The following is a 23,953-nucleotide window of genomic DNA, read 5'->3' as shown; positions in this document are numbered from 1 at the left end:
CTCCCCCGCCCCGTGAGCGGCAGCGCCCCTGGAGGCAGGTGAGACAAGGCGGCCGCCGTGCGGCACAATGGGCGCCACCTCACAGAGCCAGGCGCGGCGCGCGGCAGGACCTTGCGAAGGCCAGACTGCGAGCGCAGCGGGCTGGAGACACATGGGCCCCACGGAGCGGCGAGGCCGACGGGTGGGTGCTCTGGCTGTGGGTAGCCCTTCTGTGGGAAAGAGAGAGGAGGCGGCGCCAGATCAGCGCCTTCCGGCCTGCGCTACCGACTTCGGGCAAGCCTGGGCATTATCCAGCCACTGTAATTAGGCGTGCCCCTAGTTGCCAAAACAACCCAAAAGGGGTGCTTCAAAACACACCGGCAAAGCGCGGGGCCGGGAGACTGCCTCTTACCTAGCCCAGCCGCAGTGCTCCCAGCTGCCGCGCGATGGCGAGCAAACTGCCTTCGCTTCCCCTCCTCTCCTCCCTGATCCTCCCCGATCCTACCCGCTCCGCCTTCTCCCTCCCACCCCGGTCTGCCTCAGCCGCCTCCATTTTCCAGATCTTTCTCGAACCCGCAGCTCCTCGGGCAGCCGTTGCCCGAGTACTGACGGAAGGGGCCGAAGTCTAGGCGGGGAGCAGCCTCGGGCGCGGAGAGGAGACTCGCGCACCTCCCTGGCTGCCGAGCGCGCAGGCGCAGACGTATGTAACTGCCGGTTGGAGGCGGCCGAACCGCAGTGGAGAGAGATCGAGGCGGCGGAGGCAGCGGCCAGGGAGGCCTTCATCTCCGCCGCTGCTCCCCGACGCACTGTCCTAGATTTAATGCGTAGCGACTTCGGGTTGTTTTTCCTTTGCTTCTCTTAGGAGTCCCAATTCCTGGAGCAAGAGGTCAGAAGAGGACGCTGTTCCCGCACAAGAGGCTTCAGCACAAGCACCCCGACGATTAGGAGGCGGGATGTCTGTGGTTGGCATTGACCTCGGCTTTCTCAACTGCTACATCGCTGTAGCAAGGAGTGGCGGCATCGAGACCATCGCCAATGAGTACAGCGACAGGTGTACTCCGTAAGTGTCTTGGCTTGATCATAACCCCAACCCTAACAAACGTTTACTCCAGACCCTACGACGTAGTCCTGCCTGCTGGTTTCTTCTGATGCGCGCCGAACCTTGTGATGACAGGTGCAGCCCATCAACTGCAATCTCTAGAGACCGCAGGTTGGCGGGCCCAGGTGGGAGTCGGACTGCAAACCTGCTTTTCCTTCAAGGACAAGGGTCTTAACTCGCATAGTTCTCGAATCACCATTCTGTAACCACACACGCCCCCATTACCCCTTCCCCGCCTCTGTTCCCCAGGCCTGCTTAGTTTTGGGGGGTTGGTGCGGAACCATCTCGATATCCTGAACGAATTTCTGAAAAGATGTCTGGTTACCTTTAGTGGGGTTTGCCTGAGATTATCGGCCGCGGGCGGGCAATTCCCATTAGCTGAGTAAAGAATTCTTCGTTCATTCTGCCCTTTCTGCTTTCCCCGTGTCTTTCTGCGTGACAGCTTTCAGAAAAGTAAGAAATAAAAACTTAGACTGCACACATCAGAAAGATGAGTTGCAGCGTCATCTGGCATTTATTTATTTATTTATGAGAAGTTGTTAAGGTGTGCGGCGTTTTCCCCCAATGCCCTTGAAAATTCGGGGTAATCGAGCCGATTTCCAGTGGCGTATTGTTAATGATGCATTAATAGCGAGGGAGTGAGGGGATGGGAGTTGTTGGCCTCCTGTGTTGGTAATGTTAGTCTGTTAATGGAAAGCGGTGCAGCTAGAACCTATCAAAAGCGTATTTGTGCAGAATGAATCGTAGAAGGATCAGGAGGCTGTCCTGTATAAACATGACTGTGGAGTGATTCTTTTATGAACAGTTGATGAAAGACTTAGGAGTGGCATTATGTCACGGAAACATGTTTCCACATGTTCCATTGTTTCTCTCTTCTGCGAAGTTTGTTGGCAAAGGATAATTAGACAAAGAATAATTAAGACAGGAATATGAAAAACTAGCCTTTTATTGTTGGCTCCTGTTACCCGTAGTTTTATGAACAAACCAACTGTTCATATCTTACTTTGTGTGGAAAAGTAAACATTAGACTCTCCAAAATGTAATATTTATGTAAATATAAGACTAATCTTAAGATCAGTGTTAAACTAACCCTTTAAAATGATAAAATTACTATACTTTTATGAATAATTAAAAAATGTCAAGGAGATGTTGAAGAGTAGCTTACTTGAAGCGGTATGTGCTTTGGTTTCTTTCAAGAATATTCCAAAGGGTTTTATACCATCTTATTCTACATACATTTATTATGTTCTGTGCATGTACATCCATGTAAAATTTGCATGTTTAAATTCTCAAATATGAGCATAGTACTGTTACAATGCTTGCTTTATTTTACATCTTTTTCCAACCTTTATGCACAATGAGAGGCTGAGGCAGTAATTGTGAACTCATTTATGACTTCATGTCTGCCAGATCTTGTTTAGCACCACAACAGATACAGGCTGCCAGAAAAGAACCAGTAAATTCCACTGTCCTCTTTCAGCAGAGTAGAGGTTTAATGGGGACAGTCTCTGGCTTCAGGGACTTAGCCCGTGGAAAAAAAGTGACGGGTAGGATGAACATTCCCCTAATCCTTAAAGCCTTATCCTAAAAGATCAGAAACTGGAACTGTAAGACGTACTGTATTTCCGAGTTCAGATGTCTTAGTAGTGAGTCCATGACCCTCTAAAGAACCTGGCCAGACTTAACAGAGTGTTCTTTAAAAATTAGGGTGCTCATTTTCATGTTCTAGAAGTCTCTTTACTACTATTCTTAAGCACATTGGCTAATTCTGTGTGGCTGAGGTTTAATATGATATTTCTGATCTGTGTGTAAGATCCACTACTAATATCTAGAATGAACCAAATCCAAATGAGAAAATCGGTCAGGTGGAAGTTTTGTATTCTTAGCTTGCATCAGCAACTCTGTCCTTTTTCATGGCTGTGTACTGTTATTCAGGATCTTTTGTTGCTGAACTAATACGTCACTGTAGTTTGTTTTTAAACTGTATTTACTGTGGAGCTTAAATTATTGAGTGAAAACATAGCTTTTCCAGATACCTGGACCTTTATTTATTGAATACTTATCTTGCAAAAAGCATAGCTATTAGATAACCTGTAACTTTTCTGAAACGCTACAGTATTTAATGTTACATATAAACTAGCTCTTCAAAAACTTTTTTTTCTATATTCCAGTTGCTGACACCAAGGTAGTGAGACATAGGTATTTCCAGAAAGAGGAAAGGAAAGAATTTCTTGCAGAAAGAAGAAGGAAGTGTTCCATTTAAGTTATTTGGTTTTGGCATTTATACTTTTTTACATTCGTTTCATTAACAGACTTGATTATGTATGTATACATGGGAAGCTCCCGTGTATAAACCAAGAAGGACGGTTTAATCGAAAAGATAATTAAGTTTTGGCCTACAATTAAGGGACCGAGAACAAGTAATTTAACCTGTTCTTCAGATTCCCCTTCTGTAAAGGTGGAATGCTTGTACTCGTACTCGCTGCTCTTCTCCTCTTGTGCATAAACTGAAGAGGGAGAAGGAAATTAACATGCATAAGTTAGAGGAAAAAATTAATTTCAGAACATTTTCTTATTTAAAACAAGTACACATAATAGTACATGTTCATTGTAGAAATACAGGCACATTATGGGGCGCCTGGGTGGCTCAGTCGGTTAAGCTTTCGACTTCTGCTTAGGTCATGATTTCACAGTCCATGGGTTTGAGCCCCACATTGGGCTCTGTGCTGACAGCTCAGAGCCTGGAGCCTGCTTTGTTTTCTGTGTCTCCTCTCTCTGCCCCTGCCCTGCTCTCACTCTGTCTCTCAAAAATAAATAAACATTAAAAAAAAATTAAAAAATAAAACAAAAGAAGTACAGGCACATTAAAAGACGAAAGTAAGAATTGTAATTCCTCCATCCAGAAATAAAACTTAGAGTATTTTCTCTGTGTTTCAAGGATAGATTATACTTTGTAGCCTGTTGGGTAACCTCTTTCTATGTAAAACATATTTCTATACCATTAGTTTCAGTGTTTGTATAATCATTTCTTTAATCCATCCCTTTTTGGACATTGAGGACATTTTTTAATAAGCCATACTGCAGTAGCTATTTTGGAACTAAATTTTTTAACCTTTAATTCCTTCAGATTCTTAGAAGTAGGATTACTGAGTATGCACATTTTTAGATAAGTTTGTATTATTCAATTAAGCATATAGATGTGGGGATTGGAATTTCTATCCCAGGCTTAATTATATCAAAGTGATTAGTTTCTTACAGGGGAAAAGAAAACTGCAGCCAAGAATCCTCATTCACTATTAGATTAAAGCACGTAATCAGCTAAAACACTCCGCCTTTGTTGATAATAGCGATTGCTATGTGCCAAGCATTGGGCTTCCATTGTTATACATGCTACATCAATTCTCTGTGTTTGGTAATACTAGCTTTTTTTTTTTTTTTTTTTCCCTCCTTCATAAGAAGCCTAAAGCAAACTTAAATGTTTTGCCAAGAACTTGTAAGCAATGGAGTGGATTCAGTTTCAGGCCTCTTTGACCCCAGAACCTCAGTGTCCTCCATTATCCATTGGCATAAGGATTGTATATCCATATTAACATAATGAGGAATAACGAGCACATTATTTGGCTGAGAAGCATCTTTGCTCTAATATCAATAAATTCATCAATTTTTGGCTAGTTTCTAAGAAATACTGTTTTAAAATGCTTTAATATGCTTTTAAGTTATTTTAAGAACATGTAAAAAATCTTATTTCGTTTAAAAAATTCATAAAATTACACAACACAAAATATGTTAGTACAAGCATATGGGGGAACAGTACGGAAGACAATAAACTACAAACAATGCATATTTCTTGTGAGTAGAATTAAGGAAGATGTGCTTTTAATACATAGACTGTAATGTTTTGAATTTTTATGAACCTATTTTACAGTAAGGAAAAGTGAAACTATTTCAAGAGATTTTTGTTAAGTGTAGTTTATATAAATTCTATATGATCAGAGTTCGTATCTTGTTTTCTGGTTTTCTGTCTTCCTTTTTCCCTATTTCCCTTTATCAGTGTATGAATAATCTGAAAATGTAGCAATATGTTATTTATATGTTACATTGAGACGTCTTTTTCAATGTACACACGTAGAAATCATTTACTTTGGGGTATTAAAAATAAACAGTTTTATACGTAGGAAATGCCAAACTCCAGAGGTTAATGGTAGATAGTTGGGTAGGAGGACTTTTTATGATGATAGCAGTTGTTGGGGATTGGGAGGGAGGGGAGGCTTTTACATTTTATTTAAATACTCTTTGTACCATATGAATTGGCTTTGTATGTTTTACTATGAGCTTATGTTAACTTTGATTAAAAATATTTTAAATGCAAACCAGAAAGTAAATTTCCTTTGTCTTTTCCCAACCACCTAGTAAACTTCAGTGTGTATGTTTCTAGGTTTATTACAAATGTATGAATATGCATACATAACTGGGATGTTTTTCTATTTGTTTTTTAGCAAAAGTAGAATTACATTATATTTTGCAATATTTTTTTCAGAATATAGTGTGGACATCTCAAACTTGTGCATTTGGGTCTAATTTACCTCATTTAAAAAATTTTTATAAGAAAGTTCTTATTAAATTTCCAGTTAATGTACAGTGTAGTATTAGTTTCAGGTGTACAATTCAGTGATTCAGCACTTCCATGCAACACCCAGTGCTCATCACAACTCTTAATCCCCATCATCTATTTAATCCATCCCCCCACCCACCTCCCCTCTGGTAACCCATCGGTTTCTTCTTTGTAGTTAAGAATCTGTTTCTTGGTTTGCCTCTTTTTTTTCTCTTATGCTCATTTGTTTTGTTTCTTAAATTCCACATATGAGTGAAATCCTAACGGTATTTGTCTTTCTCTGACTGACTTGCTTAACATAATACTCTCTAGCTCCTTTGGGTAAATACCTGCTAGTGCAATTGCTGGGTCATAGGGAAGTTCTATTTTTAACTTTTTGAAGAACCTCCATACTGTTTTTCAGAGTGGCTGCACCAGTTTGCATTCCCACCAACAATGCAAGAGGGGTCCCCTTTCTCCACATCCTCTCCAACACCTATTGTTTCTTGTGTTGTTGATTTTAGCTATTCTGACCTAATTTACCTAATTTATTTAAATGGCTGTACAGCATTCCATTGATGCACTACATTAGTGGACATTTCAAATTGTTATTTTGCTGTTGACAAAAACAAAAATTCAATGAATACCTTTGCCTTTTTTGTTTTTAATTGTGCTGAGAGAAGTGGAAAGGCAGATGGCTCATACATTAGCATGGCCAAAGCTAGGACTGTAAAATTTTTTACTATGAATATTTTCAATGATAAAATGAGTCTCTAGTTATTGCCTTGAATTTGTGGGTGAGAAATTCTGAAAAGTTTCTAGAAGGCAAGGAATGATAAGTACAAATTACATATTATCTATTGTGAGTTTAAGGTGTTTAACATGCTATTGGTAGTTTTTAGTATGTATGTGGTCACTACAATACAGATTAATCAGCATAGCTGTGTTCTGATAAAGCTTTGTTTACAAAAACAGGTGGCAAATGATAATTTGCAAATCCCTTGTCTAGGCATTCGTAATTGAAAGAACTTTAAAATTATTGTGCATTGCTGTTTAGAATTTGACCTGTTGAATTTTAAGATAATCAGCTTTTCAGTTAAATATATCTTATTTAATATGACTAATTAGCTTTTTAAATATGTCTTCCTATGTATAGTTGACCCGTGAACAATATGGGTTTGAACTGTGCACGTCCCCACTTAATGTGGACTTTTTTTGACAAATACAGTACACTACCATGAATATATTTTTTCTTTCCTATAATTTTCTTAATATTTCTTTTTCTCTAGCTTAACGTAAGAATACAGTGTTTAATACATATAACCATATAACACACAATATGTGTTAATCAATTGTTACCACTAAGGCAGTAGGTTATTAGTAGTTAAGTGGGGAGTCAAAAATTATACATGGATTTTCAACTGTGCAGTGATTCAGCACCCCTAACTCCCTCATTGTTCAAGAGTCAACTGTAAGTGTTCATGTGATTTCTGTTAATAGTTTCAAGTTGTGAACCAATTTATTTATGAACTAGGTACATACACTAAAAGCATTTGGAATTAAATTTTTATTTTTTATATGTTAAAAAATTTTTATCCGTTGACCATATTGAAAGACTGGAAAGTTTTTGTTATTACTAAATCATATATGCCTAGGAGTCTTATTTTTCTAAGTAGCAAGCTAGAAAGCAAATGGCAACCATAAGTTCTTTTGAGAACATTCCTCCCCTACTTCCTTCTAGGGCAGTTTTTTTTTTCCAGATAGTTAACCTTGGGAAATAATAACCAGATGTTTTCTTTACAGCAAAACTTCTCAGATCTGTTAATTTGTTTATAGGCATTGAAACATTCCAAGGAAAGAATGTTTTCCTCAATTTATTTGAACCTCCAAGGAATTATATTCCACAGAACAGTATTTGGAAAATGATGCTATAAAGCAGTGGTTCTCAGTTAGAGATTTTGCCTCTTAGGGTACATCTGACAATATCTAAAGATGCATTTTTGGTTGTCTGGGAGTGAGGAGTTGGGGGGATGGGGGAAGGGTGCTACTGCCATCTCAGGAGCCCCTGATTTAAACCAGTTGATTGCCCTCTCATATCATCATTAATTCAGCCATTGTTTTCTTAGCATGTGCTTGATAATAATTGTGATCTTAGGGAAATTGGCAAGGGAAAGCTGAAAATTTTTAAAATAGGGCTATTTTTTAAATCAAAGTGGTAAAATCAAGAGGCTTTGAATTCTTAGTGGAGATTGACAAAGAAGTAAACAAATTTAAAGAGAATGGACCTCTTAGGTGAGAATGAGAAGTCTCATAGTCTGTTGACAGTATGTGTTTTCTCCAACCTGATTGGTTTTGGCCTTATAAAAATAGACTTTATAAGAGAGAAAGAAAGTTAATCTTTAGTTTTAAGGGAAGATACAAATACAGCTTTCTTAAAGTAACACCTGTCATTTGGTTTTTATACCCCTCCTTTGTTAAAAGTGACATAGGACATTTAGTGACATAGGACATTTAGACATTGTTTGTTTAGAATTTTTGGCATTCTCTGAGAATCTGGGACTACCGCTAGGGTGGCAATATCACATTGGAAATTAAAGATTTAAGGGGCACAGTGCCTGGGTGGCTCAGTCGGTTAAGCGTCCGACTTCGGCTCAGGTCGTGATCTCGCAGTCCGTGAGTTCAAGCCCTGCGTCAGGCTCTGTGCTGACAGCTCCGGAGCCTGGAGCCTGCTTCAGATTCTGTGTCTCCCTCTCTCTGACCCTCCCCCGTTCATGCTCTGTTTCTCTCTGTCTCAAAAATAAACAAACATTAAAAAAATAAATTAAAAAAAATAAAGATTTAAGGGGCATCGTAAACCCTGTATTTTTTTGTTTGTTTTTAGGTATAAAATGGAATTTCTAAAGAGTTGAAATAAACCATAGAAAGTATAATATAAATAAATTATTGTGGTATACATTTGGGTAAACTATTGAATATTAAACTATTGAAACTACTTTATAAAAACACTTATGTAGGCTGAAGTGTGGTATAATGTGTTTATTTCCCTTGGTGTTAGTAAAGTCAGGTAAAAGTTTTGAGAGATACTAGGTATTTTTATTTTTCTGAAAATATTTAGCAAGTATTTGTTTAATGATTGCATTCAAAAATCTTTTTGAAAGAAATTGAAGGAATTTGAAGCCTTTTAGCTATGTGAGGAAGGTTTTCTGCATATGGTAACTGGGTATTTTCAAGCTATAACATTAAATTGTTTCAACTTTAAAGTTGTTTTTTAACTTCAGAGAATAATAATGGAAACTCACTGTTCAGTTTTTCTGTGAAGTGGTATGTGTGCAGCATAGTTCAAAGAATCTAGCACTTAGTAAATTATAGTTGAATCAATGTTATTTGATACTAGCGTTCTAACAGAAGGTAAGCTCTTAAAAATCAACTGAATAAGATTTTCGGTACACTCAAGTGATGGTAGCCTAGTATTGAAAAATTTTAAATGTTCATAAGTGTGTCCAAATAATGGAATTGAGAGAAAGACAGATTATAATAAAGTAGTCTAAGAGATGGCAAATCCATATTTTCTCTGATGAACTGAAGGATGGAATGCCAACCATCCACATAGATAACCATATTGGGTATGCAAAATCTCTTCTGTTGGGGACTATGTTGAACTGAATTATTTGGAAGATGATTTGCTTGGATGTCTCAAATGTACCTCAATCTCAGCATATCCAAATTAGCACTTGTGATGGTCCATCCTCAAACCTGTTCTTCTCACAGTGTTTTCTGGCTCATTAAATGGCACCCTCTGGGGGCACCTGGGTGGCTGAGTCAGTTGGGCATCCACAACTTTGGCTCAGGTCATGATCTCGCAGTTTGTGAGTTCAAGCCCCGTGTCAGGTTCTGTGCTGACGGCTCAGAGGCTGGAGCCTGTTTTGGATTCTGTGTCTCCCTCTCTTTCTGCCCCTTCCTTGCTCGCATTCTCTCTCTCTCTCTCAAAAATAACATTAAAAAAAAATTTTTTTTTTAAAATGGCACCACTCTCTACCCTCGTATGCAAATGAGAAACTTAGACATTAGTCTTGATACTTGCCTCTTCAGAGCTCTTACCTGTTTCGGCACTGTTCAGTAAAAATGTTAGCCACATGCATAAATGTTCTAGTAGTTACATTAAAAAGATAACAGGTGAAATTAATTTTAATATATTTGATTTAATTCTATATATCCAGAATCTTATTTCCGTATTTTAAAATCAATGAGATATTTTATATTTTTATTTTTTTTAATTTTTTTTTTTAATGTTTGTTTATTTTTGAGACAGAGACAGAGCGTGAACAGGGGAGGGGCAGAGAGAGAGGGAGACACAGAACTTGAAACAGGCTCCAGGCTCTGAGCTGTCAGCACAGAGCCCAACACGGAGCTAGAACCCATGAACTGTGAGATCATGACCTGAGCCGAAGTCGGACGCTTAACCGACTGAGCCAGCCAGGTGCCCCTATATTCCTTTTTAAATACTAAATCTTCAAAGTCCAGAGTATGTTTTCGCACCTAAAATAAGTACATTTCAAATCATACCAGTCACATCACATGTGACTAGTGGCTACCATATTGGACAGTGAAGATACAGTCTGTCACCAAGTCCTTTGAGTTTTACCTCCTAAGTATCTCTTAATTCCTTCTCCCCCTGTCTCAACTGCCATCACCCTGAATAAAGATTACTGGTAACTTCTAGCCTTTGTCCCATCAGGTCACACTGTGGCCAAAATGATCTCTGCCAAATCTCCTTTACTTCCACCCCCTTATCATTTACTCTTCCTCCAAATCTCATCATTTCCTTGGGTAAGCCTTTCCTGATCCTCCTCCTCTAGGTCAATTCTGTTACCTACTGTTTTTTTGTTTTTTAAGTTTGTTCATTTATTTTGAGAGAGACAGAGACAGTGCTAGCAGAGGGAGGGGGAGAGGGAGAGGGAGAATCCCAAGCAGGCTCTGCACTGTTAGCACAGAGCCTGATGCAGAGCTCAAACTCACAAACCTCGAGATCATGACCTGAGCCTAAACTAAGAGTTAGAGGTTTAACCAACTGAGCCAGACAGGCACCCCTGTTATGTACTCTTATAGCAGTATGTATACCTTCTGTTGTAACACCTAGTTTACTTTCATTTGTGACTCTATAGCACTTGTAAGTTCCAAGAGCCAAAATCACGATTTTTCCCCCTCTAACAAGAGTGCCAGGCATAATTACTCAACCAGAATCTGTTAAATTAACTAAATGAACTTAACTGCCCTCCTTTAAAATGCAGTAGTCCCCAATATAACAGTGTATTGTTCAACCCTTAAACACTGTACTGGGGGCGCCTGGCTGGCTCAGTCGGTTAAGCATCTGACTTCAGCTCAGGTCATGATCTCACAGTTCGTGGGTTTGAGCCCCATGTTGGGCTCTGTTCTGACAGCTCATAGCCTGGAGCCTGCTTTGGATTCTGTGTCTCCTTGTGTTTCTGCCCCTCCGCTGCTTATACTCTCTTGTCTGTCTCAAAAATAAATGTTTAAAAAAACAACAACACTGTTCTGGGATTTTTTCCTTTTTTTTTTTTTTTTTTTTTGTCTTACATATGGGTAAGAAATGTTCTTTTCATTGTTCAGAAGACTTTAATGAATTCCCTTTACCTACTGAAGTAAATTTCAAATTTATAATCTGTCATTTGAGGCCCTGTGTAATCTAATCCTGAAAGTATCTATCACAATGTCAAATGAAACTGCCAAGTTGTATTCCCCCTAGTCTCTAAATACGCATTACCCTTAGGAGCCATCTTTCTATTCATTCAATAAGTGTCTTTAGTATATTGCCAGATAATGATCAAAGCCAGTACTATACAGTAGAACTTTGTATTCTACTGTATATCTTTTTTGTTCTGTGTGTATTCTGTTCTCTGTATACCCACTGGCCACTTATGCCTGTTAAGCCCTTGAAAGTTCGCTGTTGAGCACTTGAAATGTGAATAATGTTGAACTGAATTTTTTATTTTGGTTAAACTTTACTAGCCACACATATAGCTAATGGCTGCCATATTGGATAGTGGAGATCAAGGGAATGGGGCACGCATTATCTGCCCTCATGGAGTTCATGCCCTATCATGTGGCAATATAGTCAGTAAATAAATCGTATCAGATGGTGATACATTTTGCAGGAAAATAAAATTGGTAAACAGAGGAGATGTGTATGTTTGGGAGGAGCAGAAAATGTTATTTATAGAAGATAGGAAAGATGTTAATTATAAGCTGATGTTTAAGCAGAGACCTGAAAAAAGTGAGAGTGAGTGCAAGCCATATGGGTGTATTTAGAAGTGTTCCAGAAATAGAGGACAGCATGTACAAAGGACCTGAGGAAGAAGTGTGCTTGCCCTATTCTAGAAATAACAAGGAGACCAGTGTACCTAGACTGAAGCTACAGGGTAGAGCAGCCAAGGACCAGACCAGAAAGGACTGTATTGGCTGTTGGGGACACTTAAGCTTTTGCTTTGTGAGACAAGACACCATTGGAGGATTTTCAGCAGGGGAATTTCATGACCTTAGTCTTTAAATGGATCACTCTGGTTATCATATTGAGAATAGATGTATACTTACATACCAGAAATGTCCTTTTGAACAAGACAGATGGCTATTAAAATGTTTTGTCTTTCAAATCTTAATTCACAAATCACCTCTTTTACTTGCTTTTCCTAAGCCTAATCATATAGAAGTAATTATTCTTTTTTGTTAGTGTATCACAGTTCTATATGTTGATTTTTTTCAGTAAACTATAAATTCTCCAGCGGCAGTGATGGTAGCTAGTATGCCCACAATGCTTGTAAATATTTATTGGTTGAGTGAATAATTACCTGTAATTACAACTAAAATCATAGAAACACTTTCTTGAATTTTAACATGAAATGATATTTTGATGAAAATATTGCTCTACATTTGCCTTAGAATTATATCTAAATACAGTAATTAAAAAATAGCAGTGATAGTGTTCAAAGCATTGTCTATATTCATTTAATCCTCACACAACCCTGTGAGTAGGTATTATTATCATCATTATCTTCCAGATGGGAAACGGCGACAAATAATGGTTAGGTAATTTCTACAAGATTATAGAGCCTGGATTTAGATTCATTCAACCTGGCCTTATTGAACTCAGTTAATTTTTTTAGTAGGTCATAACCAGTAGAATTTGAAAAATAATTTTGGGGGCCAACATAGCATCTCCAGGTATTAGCATTTATTCTGAAAATTCTAACCTTTATTCTGACCACTGTTCTATTACTTATGAAACAAAAATATGCAAAATTCTGATGTTCATTAATCTATTTTTAGAATATACATGATTATGTTAATCCATTTAATTCATTTTTTCATAAGGAGAAGCAGAATAATGGCATATTAATGTAAACCTACACTGAAAATAAACTTTGTGTTTTTCTCCCATTTAGGGCCTGTATATCTTTGGGATCGAGAACTCGAGCCATTGGAAATGCAGCTAAGAGCCAGGTAAATTGTTAATGTAGATGTTTTGACTTACAGGAAGAATTAATGGAATCTTGGTAATTAAACTTCCACTTTATGTAGTTAAGAGTGAAAAAAGAGGAAGGGAAATTGGACAGACCTTGATGTCTTTGTATTTTAATAGATATATTTTGCTTTGGGGGTTGCAAAATATTTCTTAAATTTTATTAAAAAGAAAAAAAAGTCTTTTTAGAGTTGTGAAGTTAGGATGTTGCTACCCTGTGACACCACTTTTTCCCTGTATGGTCACTTTTCTATGAGGTGGTATCCTATCTAGTATATACACTTCAATAAGTAAATGATGTCTTACTGCAAAAAGAAGGTAGGAAAGATGGAAGAACTAATTTCCAGAGTAACCCAATGTAGCTACTTTACATGGAATCAGTTTAAGTATTCATATTTCTAGGCTTCTGAAGTGTTTGTAAGTGGAACATTTACTTTTAATATTCCTTATTACAGGTTCATTTTCCTTGGACTTTATTTCCCTAAACCAAAAGCCCTTAACAATTACTTCTTACATTTTAATGTGTACCTGGGTTTTTTCCTCATAAAATAACTTTGTTTAATGGGACTTTTTTCCCTCATGACTTTGTAGGAGTAATTAACTCCTTTATCTAGGAATTTCTGCTTAAGATTTTGTCAAGGTTGTCTTCTAATTGGCCTATATATGAAACTGTTTATCTTCTCTTCCACTTTCATACTGTATGTAAACAAATGTTGAGTTTGTTTCAAAATGACTTCTTCACTGAAGTTTACATTTCATATTCTGTTTGATCTTCTAAGTGTATGATTGATATCAGAGTCTCTGCAGAAAGCAAACTAAAGTTATTCCTGTAAAGAGACCAATGTGGTAATTGAGCATCCCCGTAGCATTTATCTCGTAATTGAAGAGCAAGATCTATTCGGCTTTAACTAAGAGGACAACAACTGGATCTCAGTGATATTCTATAGTTTGCACTACATGTTCTAGTTAAGAAAAAATTACTTTCCTAAAATATAAGCCATTTACAAATTAAGACACTTTAATTTAGCATCATGCTCCATAAAAGAAGTTTAAATTTACTAGCCTTGGAGCAGTTCTCAACAATGAGAAATTTCACAGAGAAGAAAAGAAAAATGGTGCAATAAGGAAGACAGTTTCAATAAAAACACAGTAATGAAAGTGGAAGGAAATAAAAAGTACTAATTCACTTAAAGCAAAAGTGTTGAGGGAAACCATAGAGATGAGTTGTAGATTGATTTTCACTGTATTATTTGAAAACCTTTACACTTTTGTTCTTTCTTTTTTGAAAACATTAATTTTGAGTCTACATTCCTAGGATAGGATAATTTGAGGGGCAATAGTTAAGATGCATACATTCTTTAAAAATTTTATTTTATTTTTGAGAGAGAGAGCATGAGCGGGGAAGAGGGGCAGAGGGAGAGACAGTCTTAAGGAGCCCAATGCAGGGCTCAATTGCAGAACCCTGGGATTGTGACCTGAGCCAAAATCAAGAGAATCCGATGCTCAACCACCTGAGCCATCCAGGCACCCCTAAGGTGCATACATTCTTACTGTATAATTTTACTAGTAGCTGGAAGGCAGATAAATGAATGATTGTGTGTAATTCTAAACTTAAATGTGTAGAATTGGTGGTTTAAAAGTATAGCATAGTGTTCATTTTGCATTCATTAAGTAATTGATAAAGAAAAGTGTTTACTGTCAACAGATAGTCACGAATGTAAGAAATACAATTCATGGCTTCAAAAAGCTTCATGGGCGATCATTTGATGATCCCATTGTGCAAACTGAAAGGATCAGGCTTCCTTATGAGCTGCAGAAGATGCCTAATGGAAGTGCAGGAGTTAAGGTAAGCTTTATATTCCCAGAGTACAAACATATTTAAATTCAAGAAAACAAATACAATATTTCCTATTTGTAATTTAACTTTTTTTGTCTGGACACAGTACACGTACCAAGGTATAGATAAATATAATAAATAAATAAATAAATATAAATAAATATATTTAAATATAAATATATATAAATATATATAATATAAATATAAAATATATAATATAAATATATATATAATATAAATATAAAAAATATATAAATATATATAAATATATATATAAATATAAATTAAAATAAAAATAAATAAATATATTTAAATTCAAGAAAACAAATACAATATTTCCTATTTGTAATTTAACTTTTTTTGTCTGGACACAGTACACGTACCAAGGTATAGACAGTTTTTGTTGTAATCTTTAGTGAGTGCAAAAAAATTCTAATTAGATAACCTTTTAAATCCAAACAGTACTTTTATTGTCAAGAAAAAATGATCATTATTTAGAGAACTTTTAGAAGTGAACTGTTTTCAATTTCAGGCGATAAAGGCAGAGGCATAAGTGATTTAGAAAAATAGACCCCAAAGCTATATTAATTGCTATATTAAAGCAAACTTCTTCAAAGTGAGAGATGGATTCTTGGTTTTTAATTCTACATCCCGAGACAGTAAGTTATAGATTGGTTAACAAAACATGTTTCTGTTGATTTTTCAAAAACAAAATACCTCAAAACACACAGAGTTACCATGTGACCCAGCATTTTTACTTAGTTGTATACACCAGAGAATTGAATGATATGTGCACACAAAAACTTGTACATGATTATTCACAATAGCATTATTCGTAATAGCCAAAAAGTGGGAACAACCCAAGTGTTCATCAGCTGTTGAGTGGATAAAGAAAATGTACCTATACAATGGAATATTATTTAGCCATAAGATGGAGTGAAGTACTGACACATAATTCATACAGATGAATATGGCACAAAATATAACACACATAGATTGTGCTGCTTGAGAGAGAAGCTCTTTGTAACTCTTCCAGAGTTTAGTGGTTTTTTTTTGTTTTTTTTTTTTTAACGTTTATTTATTTTTGAGACAGAGACAGCATGACAGGGGAGAGTCAGAGAGAGGGAGACACAGAATCTGAAGCAGGCTCCAGGCTCTGAGCTGTCAGCACACAGCCCGACGCGGGGCTAGAACTCACGGACTGCGAGATCATGACCTGAGCCGAAGTCGGCCGCTTAACCGACTGAGCCACCCAGGCGCCCCTGGAGTTTAGTGTTAATAGAGTAAAATTTTGTTCACTGAGGAAACAAGTTACAGGACAGTTTTTTCCTCTGTAACTGTAGTTATTATATGGGTTCCAAGGTAGCTTTTTATTGCTTATAAATTTATTATTATTTTTAAAGGGTTTGATTACTTAAAGCCGTACGTCTTCCAATATTCCTTTGTTAAGCACTGTAAAGTTTCCTTTCGTGTGCTTAAATGCAACCTACTCTTAAACCTATGTATAAGATGAAGTAGTTATTTGGTCTAAAAAAATAGTAAAAATTTCATATATATATCTAATATTTAATTTTATTTTCTAATATTTAATTTATTTACTCCCAGAAACTTTGGAATAATACATACTTTATCTTTTTTTTTTAAGTTTAATTATTTCTTTTGAGAGAGAGAGAGAGAGAGAGAGAGAGAGAGAGAGAGAGAGAGAGAAATCCCAAGCAGGCTCCACACTGTCAGTGCAGAGTCAAGCAGTGGGGCTCAAACTCACAAACTGTGAGATCATGATGACCTGAGCCAAAATCGAGTCAGATGCTCAACCGACTGAGCCACCCAGGCATCCCTCTTTTATTTAATTTTTTTTAATAAGAAATTTTCTTTTTCCTTCCTTTCCCTAAAATTGTAAAACGAAAGCTTTCATTTTAAGCCCAGGAAGAGTTCTGACTTTCAAAAGAAAGATTATTTGATCTTTTTCTTATTCATTATGTGCTTGGAAAGTGAATAAAAATTGCTTTGTGAGAGGTGGGGATCTAACACAGGAAGACATTTTTGAAAACAATTTGTTTAATACAATCTGTATAAGGCACTTGAACTTTAGATATAAGAGGTTGTAATATTAGAATAATCTTTTCAGAATATAACTTCCGTGGGCAAAGACTACCTTTTTTCACTTTTGTTTATCCATCATGTATAGAGTAGATGTACATGTTGGATGAATAAATGCCTTAATAAATATCTCAACTTGTGGTTTTAGGTGCGGTACCTAGAAGAAGAGAGACCTTTTGCAATTGAGCAAGTTACTGGAATGCTGTTGGCCAAACTTAAAGAGACTTCAGAAAATGCTTTGAAGAAACCAGTGGCCGACTGTGTGATTTCAGTAAGTTTTACTTCAATAATGAATACTTTTAAATCACACTTTCCAATATATTAATTTTATGTTGAAATATTTTTCTTCCCTTTTCTTTACTCTTATTTAGTAAATAATCTATTCTTTTTTAAAAAAATTTTTTTTATTACGTTTATTTTTGAGAGGCAGAGAGACAGAGTGTGAATGGGGGAGGGGCAGAGAGAGAGGGAGACACAGAATCCAAAGCAGGCTCCAGGCTCTGAGCTGTCAGGCCAGAGCCCGACGCGGGGCTTGAACCCACACACTGTGAGATCATGACCTGAGCGCAAGTTGGACACTCAACCGACTGAGCCACCCAGGCGTACCGTAAATAATCTAAATCCATTTTTATTTTTACATTTTAAAAAGCCCACCTTATTTGATAAAGTTTAGGATTGGGTTTCCCCTAAAGTCCATTGTGATAATGAGCGAATCTTAAAACCTATGTATGTGATTAGTGACTGCTATACTTGTCCCACTTATCCCTAAGAATCTTTCTTGGTCGCCATTAACTTCTCACCTGTAGGGACCTTAACATTTTATGGCAAAGTTGAAAATTTCCAGCTAGGTATTTGAGATAATATATGTTCTGTATCAGAAAGAAAAATTCTTTTTTAAAAAAATTGGATATATTTAACATGTTATACTTTCAGAAATTTTGACATGCTTACACAAAACCATCATCAATCACTATCAGTATAATAAATATTTATCACTCCCCAGAATTCCCTTGTGCCTTCCTTAAAAGAACAATTGTTTACAGATAAGGCGTGCAACATGATGCTTTGGCACACATACACATAGTGAAATGATAATGATTACTGCAGTTGAGCTAATTAACATACCCATCTCATGTAGTTTTTTTTTGTTTTGTATTTGGTTTTTTGGTGGCAAGAACACCTGAGATGTACTTTATTAACAGATTTCCAATATATAATAACAGTATTACTAACTTTAGACACCATGGGCTGTACATTAGATTTCTAGAATTTATCTATATAACTGAAACTTTGTACTCTTTGGCCAGTATCTCCCCATTTCCTCCACCTCCTAGGTCATAACCACCACTCTACTCTCTGCTTCTGTGAATTCAACTTTTGTAGATTCCACATGTAAGTGAGATCATGTATATTTTTCAGAAAGAAAAGGTCTTTTTTAAGGGATTTCTTCAAACATTTCATCATTTACTCTATCCCTTGAGATCCTATTATATATTGATAACTTTTTTAAGTTACTTGTCATCACCTAAATGTGAATGTATTCTTAATACTATTAACTTTCACTATGAAAGTTCAAGAGTCTAATGTTACCAGAAAAAAAGAACCAGATTATGAACTCTTCAGTGAATTTAGTAATTAGATTTTTTTATAGGGATTTAGAACTTTTTTGAGAGAAAAATAATGGAGTTTAGTATTTCGTTTTCCAGCCATTTAGTAATAGCAAATAATAGTTTACCATTGGCCAGGCACTGTTACAGGCACTTAATGTGTATTAACTCATTTAATCCTCAGAACTACTCTGTGAGGGTAGGATTTTTAAAAAAATTTTTTTTAATGTTTGTTTATTTTGACAGAGACAGTGTGTGAGCAGTGGAGGGGCAGAGAGAGAGGGAGACACAGAATCTGAAGCAGGCTCCAGGCTCTGAGCTTTCAGCGCAAAGCCCTATGTGGGGCTCGGACTCATGAATATCATGAGATTATGACCTGAGCCAAAGTTGAACACTTAACCAACTGAGCCACCCAAGCACCCACAGGATAGGATATTTTTAACTCTAGTTGTACAGGTGAAGAAACTGAGACACAGAGATGTTAACTTGCCCCAAATCAACAGAGCTGATAAGTGGTAGAGCCAGAAATCAAACCCAGATAGTTCATTCCCAAGCCTCTGCTTATAATTTTTCCATTACACTGCCACTTGAAAGTATGCATCAAAGTGGTATCAGTTTTAAAAATACATCTTAAATTCAAATCCATCCCTATTAACTATACTTGATAACATTTTCACATCAGAAATTAGTGTCAGAAGAGAGCATTATGAACTTCTCAGCCATTATTTACTTTATAGTTGATGCAGTAGACCCATTGTGAACTGCACCAGGGGAAGTATTTTCTGCTTTATGCACTACTATATCCCTAAGTGGCTAGAAAAGTATCTAGTACGTAAGTGCTCCATGAGTATTAAATGAAGCCTGTGTTATAATTTAGATTTTTGTCAGAAGGATAATACAAAAATCAGGATAAACAAGTTTATTGAAATTCAAGTTCTTTTCCTGTTGTTAATAGGAGTTAAATGAAATTTCTAACTTCATAAAGCAATAAAATTGGAGGAGACAATTTACTTAAAATTGGAAGAGCCCCAAGTCATTTTATACATGAGTATACTTAATTAGCTTCTTAGAAATCTATCTGTAGACACAAATCAAAGACCTTCTTAGTTTGATAGAACTAGGTAAATCTTTTTAATGTTTACTTACTTTGAGACACAGAATAAGAGACACAGCAAGACACAGAGCAAGCATGGGAGGGGCAGCAAGAGAGGGAGAAAGAGAATTCCAAGCAGGCTCTGAGGTGTCAGTGCAGAGCTTGAACGAAGGAACCATGGAGATCATAAGCCAAAATCAAGAGTCAGATGCTTAACCGACTGAGCCACCCAGGAACCCCTAGAACTATGTAAATCTTAACTATAAATTTGAGTTTCAGTTTATGTTTTAATAGTAATATAGTTAATGTTTTTTGTTGATTTTAAAAGAAACGTATGTTCCTTGTAAATCTCCTGCAGTATAGTTACCCCCTCCTTTTGAGATCATAGCCATTGTAAACCTTTGGGTATTGTATTTTTCTGAGTAGCCTATACCTACACAAAAATCATGCTACACATGTCCTTTTTTCTAATGTAGTATAGATACTGTTCCATGACAATTCATATCTGCCTGATTCTAACAGCCACGTAGGATTCCGTTATATGGATTTACCATGATGTAGTTAATCAATCTCATTTTAATAGTCTTGGGTTTTCAGCCTTTCATTGTTAAAAATGAACCAACATATTTTTTTTTCATAGAGCCAACCAACACAAGAAGGATTTATTGAACATATTTGGAAACACTGCATTATTCCATCTTATTAATTGCTTTAAATTTGTGTTCATACTTTAGGTCAACACTTGATAGTATAGAAATTGCCAAACTTTAAAAAAAAGAAAGAAAGAAAACTAGTATTTTTTTCTTGTTTATTTAAACTAGTATTTTTTTCTTATTAGAACACCATTCTTTGCCTTAAGCTGTAAATTTTATTACATTTATTTTACATTTTTAATTGATGAAATGTTTAAAATCTGTTATATCAAACTAATATATTAGTGTTTTAAAATACCAGATTCCTAGCTTTTTCACTGATGCTGAGAGAAGATCTGTGATGGCTGCAGCCCAGGTTGCAGGTTTAAATTGTTTAAGGTTGATGAATGAAACTACAGCAGGTGAGCACTTTGGAATTTAAAATCACTGTCAGAAAAATACCGTTCTAGTTTTTTCTAATTAATATAAAACATTTCTCTTTCTTTTAACTCTATTATGTACTAGTTCCTGTAACCTTTTGTTTAGGAGTACAGTATTTTGGCAGAAGTTAAACATGTCTTCTGTTCGCAATAAGAATCATCTATGTTACAGAGTTATGGGTAGAAAAGAAATAAAAATCAAGTGATGAAAAGTTAATTTACCTTGAAATTAATATTTATATTCTTCTGTGTGTTAAAGTGCAACATCAAAGTGACTTATATCTTGTTTTCCATGTGATTGCTATCTTGACATTAACCTAATTTCTTTGTTCTTACACAGTGGCACTAGCATATGGAATTTATAAACAGGATCTTCCCCCATTAGATGAGAAACCAAGAAATGTAATATTTATTGATATGGGACATTCTGCCTACCAGGTCTCGGTTTGTGCTTTTAACAAAGGAAAACTTAAAGTAAGTAAATAAATGATTTGCTATGTATTAAGTTTAATGGTTAAGAGCATGTAAGACTATATAGAGAACCTTAGTGCGTGAGTTTAAATCCTGGCTCTGCCACTTAAAAATTGTGACCTTGAGCAAGTTACTAACCTCCTTAAATCTCAGCCTCTACACTTAAGGGGATAGTACCAGTAATTTCCTCAGAATTTTTGAGGACAAATGAGTTAATATATATAAAATGCTTAGAATGCCGTAGAGTATATCCTGTAATATGTATTGGCTATTTTTATTGTCAAGGTGTTAAGCAACTATCAGGGAGCATTAAGTACACCCTATCCATAAATACATTTAGGAAACACTTTCTAAAATGATTCTCTTTGTTTTTGTAAACCTTCCTATCCAAGAGTTTTAATCATAAGTTTCTGTAGTGTGCCATTGTTCTAGTGCTTACCATTTTATAGTTTGTATTTATTTATTTTTTAAATGTTTAATTTTCGAGAGAGTGTGCATGCACACGAGTGGGGAAGGGGGAGAGAGAGAGAGAGACAGAGAGAGAGAGAGAGGGAGGATCCTAAGCGGGCTCTGCACTGACAGCAGAGAGCCCTATGCGTGCTTGAACTCACAAACTGTGAGATCATAACCTGAGCCGAAGTCAGACGCTTAACCAACTGAGCTACCCAGACACCCTTTGGGATTCTATATTCATTTTTATGTTGATTATCTTATCCATACTTACGTTCTCGTTCTCTCTCTCTCTCCATTTATTCACATGTATAGAATTTACTTAGAAGATGAACTGCTTTGGATTATCCAACACCTTTTAGAGCCTTTTGTCTCATAGTTTATAGTAACATCCTTGTAAAAACTTGAGAAAACTCAAGGGAAATGACTCATAATGAATTAGTAAATTAGTTTAATCTTTGGTATTTAGTCTTGAATTTTAACTGAAGAACATTTGCTTTCCTTTTTGGTATATACCATAGAGTAGCCGTATTGTGGCCCTTCTGTCCAGGAGGATGCACATTGGCACAAGTCACATACCCAACACAGTTTTGGATTTAATTCGGGGTAGTTCTGGACCTAGCGAGAAGTCTTTCCATGGATTCTCCATGCTAGTCTGTGGGATGACCTCTCAATGAGATTATACTTAAAACCTTCTGTAGGGTTTACTGTTGTTCTACCACATATTCTTGTGAGAAGAACCTGATGAACCACATCAGCAGTGGAGTTCTATTTTTTTTACTGGTGACTAGCATGAGTAGTCATTTTTGCCCTCTATCCTCAGGAAAGCGACTAGATGTCTTGCTCCTGTGTTTTCAGTAGTTATAATGTTGAAGTTCTGTGACTTGTCTGCTCCTCTTCCATCCATCTGCTATATTATTATATCAAATTCTTGTCTTTCCTCTTTTTTTCTATTTTATTTTTTTGGTCTTTCATGTATTTTTTCTATATTTTTATTAAAAAAATTGCTTTTTGTTTTTGTTTTTTTTTAATAGTAGGCAGAAAGCCTAATTCCTGACCTGTAAATTGACCAATTGTAGTATTTTAGATTTAATCTTTTTTTTTTTTTTAAGATTTATTTTTAAGTAATCTCTACACTCAGTGTGGGGCTCAAACTCACAACCCTCGGATAGGAGCCAGGCACCCCTAGATTGAATCTTTGGATTGGCTTTTCTTGGCTGTTTTGTTATGGTTACATGCGTAGGACTCTTCCCTTGCTCTCTTAAACTTGGTTTTTGGCCTACCTGTTGAGTGCATTGTAGAACCAACAGATGTGAGATAATGAAATTTTAATTGTAATAACTCCCATTATTTCAGAAATAGAATTATAATTATGATATATGGATCTACAACCCAAAGCAGATAATTCAGAGTGGGTGAGTATGTTGGCTAAATATAAGTGATAATTAGTATAAGTGATAGGAAGTTTTGACAGCTGTGATTTTTGACAAGTGCTTTGATTTTATTTAAATTTTAAAAGGTGTTTTCTTTTTGTTTTTTGTCTTTTTGTGAAAGCATTTATATTTCTGAAAATTCAGTTCTGGTGTTTTGATTAAATAGGTCTTGGCTACCACTTTTGATCCATATTTGGGTGGCAGGAACTTTGATGAGGCTTTAGTAGACTACTTCTGTGAGGAGTTCAAGACCAAATATAAGATAAATGTGAAAGAAAATTCTCGGGCCTTATTGCGCTTATATCAGGAATGTGAAAAACTGAAGAAGCTAATGAGTGCAAATGCATCAGATCTTCCACTGAACATTGAGTGTTTCATGAATGACCTTGATGTTTCTAGTAAAATGAACAGGTACCATGTATGTTTTCAATTTAAATAAAGTGTTGGCTACTTTTATGTTTAGATCATGTCTGATTTTTTTTTCATTCTGTAATTTTAGAAGATATACTTGATTTTTGTATCCCAAAATGATGAATTTTATTTCATTTTCCCCCAGGGCTCAGTTTGAACAATTATGTGCTTCCCTCTTCACCAGGGTTGAGCCACCATTAAAAGCAGTAATGGAGCAAGCTAGTAAGTGTAAATTACTGGATTAACCATCAAAATTGTATTATGGCGTTAACTCAC

At 36.2% G+C, this 23,953-nt stretch overlaps 1 protein-coding gene across 2 annotated transcripts in view; it reads left to right on the top strand.

Annotated features, from left to right (window-relative positions):
• Positions 1–23,953, top strand: part of HSPA4L (heat shock protein family A (Hsp70) member 4 like) — a 51,406-nt gene that overhangs the window by 411 nt on the left and 27,042 nt on the right. The window contains exons 1-9 of one of the 2 annotated variants that reach the window (XM_042983936.1): positions 104–181; positions 842–1,039; positions 13,127–13,184; positions 14,909–15,049; positions 17,289–17,411; positions 20,795–20,894; positions 21,253–21,386; positions 23,433–23,677; positions 23,823–23,899. In XM_042983936.1, coding sequence (XP_042839870.1) covers positions 933–1,039; positions 13,127–13,184; positions 14,909–15,049; positions 17,289–17,411; positions 20,795–20,894; positions 21,253–21,386; positions 23,433–23,677; positions 23,823–23,899 — 985 coding nt within the window. In that variant the 5' untranslated portion in view covers positions 104–181; positions 842–932. Of the gene's footprint in view, positions 1–103; positions 182–841; positions 1,040–13,126; positions 13,185–14,908; positions 15,050–17,288; positions 17,412–20,794; positions 20,895–21,252; positions 21,387–23,432; positions 23,678–23,822; positions 23,900–23,953 lie in introns of those variants that run through there. The other variant, XM_007091811.2, reaches the window with a different exon arrangement.

The sequence above is a fragment of the Panthera tigris genome, chromosome B1 (genome assembly GCF_018350195.1).
Source record: "Panthera tigris isolate Pti1 chromosome B1, P.tigris_Pti1_mat1.1, whole genome shotgun sequence".
In the NCBI taxonomy this organism is placed as follows: domain Eukaryota; kingdom Metazoa; phylum Chordata; class Mammalia; order Carnivora; family Felidae; genus Panthera; species Panthera tigris.
The sequence above is the reverse complement of the archived record's forward strand: the minus strand, read 5'-3'. Positions and strand labels throughout refer to the sequence as shown.